General features: G+C 35.5%; 1 protein-coding gene across 1 annotated transcript in view; it reads left to right on the top strand.

Annotated features, from left to right (window-relative positions):
• The window catches only part of LOC106462539 (A disintegrin and metalloproteinase with thrombospondin motifs 7-like), a 70,229-nt gene that overhangs the window by 46,689 nt on the left and 20,021 nt on the right, over positions 1-3,519 (top strand). Inside the window, exons 12-13 of the mRNA XM_022389841.1 lie at positions 1,426-1,531; positions 2,304-2,431. Coding sequence (XP_022245549.1) covers positions 1,426-1,531; positions 2,304-2,431 — 234 coding nt within the window. The remainder of the gene's footprint in view (positions 1-1,425; positions 1,532-2,303; positions 2,432-3,519) is intronic.

Genomic DNA, 3,519 nt, shown 5'->3' with positions numbered 1-3,519 from the left:
GATAACGCCACTTATATAACACCAATATTAAACACAAACAGAGATATTTTTGATAACGCCACTTTCATAACATCAATATTAAACACAAACAGAGGTATTCTTGATAACGCCACTTTCATAACATCAATATTAAACATAAACAGATATATTTTTGATAACGCCACTTATATAACACCAATATTAAACATAAACAGATGTATTTTTATAACGCCACTTTAATAACATCCATATTAACATAAACAGAGGTATTTTTGATAACGCCACTTTCATAACATCAATATTAAACATAAACAGATATATTTTTGGTAACGCCACTTTCATAACATCAATATTAAACATAAACAGAGGTATTTTTGATAACGCCACTTTGTACAGTACCTACGAGAAAAACAACTGACGTTATACTGACCACTCGTAGAAAAATTTTTGATTTTGAAATTAAAGACAGTAATTAAATTTGCAATAGCTTTGAGAACTTAAAAAATCTAGAATTACAACAATACAGATTTTTATCGTTAATTCCAGAGTTACAGGTAGTACCGTCTTCTACGGCATCTGAAAAACTCTCTACGTAACTCACCCTACATTTACCATCAACACAGACATCTTTAGTTCCAGGGTTACAGGGAGTACCGTCTTCTACGGCATCTGAAAACTCGCTGAGGGAGGTCTTTCTTCAATTCCGTGATTAGGGACGGCTAGCGCAGATCACCCTGGAGTAGCTTTCCGCGAAATTCAAAAAAGAACTAACTAAGTGACTTCTCGTCCGTAATTTTTTTGCCGGAATTCACCACTTGGTTACTGACAAGTGGCTTTATCCTTTTTTTGAAACTGAAGTTAAAAAATGGAATTTTCTCTTCTCTATGAGATGAAATATACTCACAGAGAGACGGTTACTATTATTTACCTAAAGAGATGTTTAAGTCGACCAGAATAATAACTTTAAGTTGATGTCCTTGAGTAAGGAAGCACGTTATGCTAATATAATAATATTCTGGCAAACGATGATTGATACTCGTAATGAAGTGATTTATTTTAGAGGGCTTGTTTGTCTTAGAACAAACCCACATTGGGTTATCTGCCGTGTCCACCGTTGGAATCGAACCTCGGATTTTAGCGTTGTAAATCCATAGATATACTGCTGTCCTACTGGGGGACAATTTTAGGGGAACATACAACATATTTTGACGGAATTATTTTTCTTCAGAGAGAAAAAGACAGACAGTTGTTCTGTCAAGACGTTGTATGTTCTCCCCAAAATAAATCAATTCATTGTGTTTATAAATCATTGTTTGCTAACTTATTATTGACTCAGTGTTCTTCAAAGCATTTATCGGCAGTTATTTTCCTAACATGATTTAGGAAATGTATCTTAAACGCATGGGAACGCCTTTTCTAACTTTTCATTAAAACTTGTGCCTCTAGACGTGTCCTGATCGTTCACCGAGTTTCCGAGGAGTACAGTGTAGTAGCTTTGACGGTCTTCCCTATAAAGGAAAACTTCACAAGTGGCTTCCCGTCTACTCCTCACGTAAGCTTATAGCCTTTTAAAATGTTCTTATTTCATTCTCTAAACCTTCTTTAGATATAGAGAAGCTAACCTTACTGTCTACGTATAAACTGCGTTTTTCATCATGCACATCTTTTGAAACGTTCTTAACTCGAGCGTATAGTCATCACCTGAGTGTACTAAAGCTCCAGTCTTTTTAAGCATGATTCGTAATGGTCTTGTGAGCTCGTATAATGACAGTGTTTCTGTCTAATCAACATACGATGTATCATTGTAGGTGAGACAAAGTTCTAATTGTTTATTGAAGAGTTTTCGAGAAAAGCGTCAGTGTTAGTATTAACGTACAATTCTGTGATTAAATTAAATAATATTCTTCAGCTTCTCGATTTTAAAACCAAGTTTAGTTTTATCTTTATGTTGTTCCTTTCTCAAGTATATACAATATCGTGTTACTACTAATATATATAGAATTTGATACTGTGAACGATAGTACATTACAATTTGATGTCGATACCAAATAAACCTATTCGTTACACTATTAGTATAAACTAGTAAACCAATAGTTTGAATCTGAGTTTAAAATAAGGATCTGTGAATGTTAGTTTTCCATTATATAAATTATTACGTTTGTGTTTTAGGCACCAACATTCAATAACAATATATTATTCTCCTCAGTTTTAGGTTTTTAATTGGATAATGTTAGCCTTTTTTTTCTGAAACATGCTATATGTGTTGTACCTTTCTAGTAACTTGAAATAAACTCTCATTGTTATTTGTATTGTTTATTCAACAGTGAAACCGTGCCAGCTCCACTGTAAAGCAGAGGGAGAGTACTTTTCGGTTCTTCTCGCAGATACCGTAGAAGACGGTACTCCCTGTAACCCTGGAACTAAAGATGTCTGTGTTGATGGTAAATGTAGGGTGAGTTATTAGAGAGTTTTTCAGATACGGTAGAAGACGGTACTCCCTGTAACCCTTACTTAGTGAGTTACTTAGCGAGTTTTTCAGATACCGTAGAAGACGGTACTCCCTGTAACCCTTACTTAGTGAGTTATTCAGCCAACTCTACAGCTATTCTTTACCAACGAAAAGTGGAAATGACCATGTTCGGTGACGGGATTTCAGCTCATGACTCGCACATTGAGACTCGATCACCCTAACCATCAAGCCATACAAGGCCTTGTCAGTAGGTAACAGAAATTACCTGTTACATACATCTTAAAAAGTTATGTAAATTTTACACTCACTTACTATAAAGTTATATAAGTTTTACACTACCTGCTATAGAGTTATATAAGTTTGACACTCACCTACTATATGGTTATATAAGTTTGACACTCACCTATATATGGTTATATAAGTTTTACACTACCTACTATAAAGTTATATAAGTTTACACTCATCTACTATATGGTTATATAAATTTTACACTACCTACTATAGAGTTATATAAGTTTGACACTCACCTACTATATAGTTGTATAAGTTTGACACCCATCTCCTGAGCCACCCCAAGCCCATCTGCCAAGTTTGGTCCTACTAGCTCCTTAAGTTTGGGATGTGTTTTCGGGCAGGAAACATAGAAAATGGATCAGGGAGCGCGGTAGCGAACTTTATGTAGGGATGGGTCAGGTTAAAACGGCGGTCTATACATTGCTTACAAAACCAAGACAAAGGGATAGACGTCGAAAAGCTCTTCACAAATGAAGCATAAAACTGCTTCTAAGGTTTGGTTAACCTTCCTTTCGACGTCTACAAAACTGTTTCTAAAGTTCGGCCAACCTTCCTTGACGTTTACAAAACTGTTTCTGTAGTTTGGCTAACCTTCCTTGACGTCTACAAAACTGTTTCTGAAGTGTGGCTAACCTTCCTTGACGTCTACAAAACTATTTCTGAAGTTTGGCTAACCTTCTTTGACGTCTACAAAACTGTTTCTGACGTTTGGATAACCTTCCTTGACGTCTACAAAACTGTTTCTGACGTTTGGATAACCTTCCTTGACGTCTACA

This window comes from Limulus polyphemus, unplaced genomic scaffold (assembly GCF_000517525.1).
Source record: "Limulus polyphemus unplaced genomic scaffold, Limulus_polyphemus-2.1.2 Scaffold1194, whole genome shotgun sequence".
NCBI lineage: Eukaryota > Metazoa > Arthropoda > Merostomata > Xiphosura > Limulidae > Limulus > Limulus polyphemus.
The sequence above is the reverse complement of the archived record's forward strand: the minus strand, read 5'-3'. Positions and strand labels throughout refer to the sequence as shown.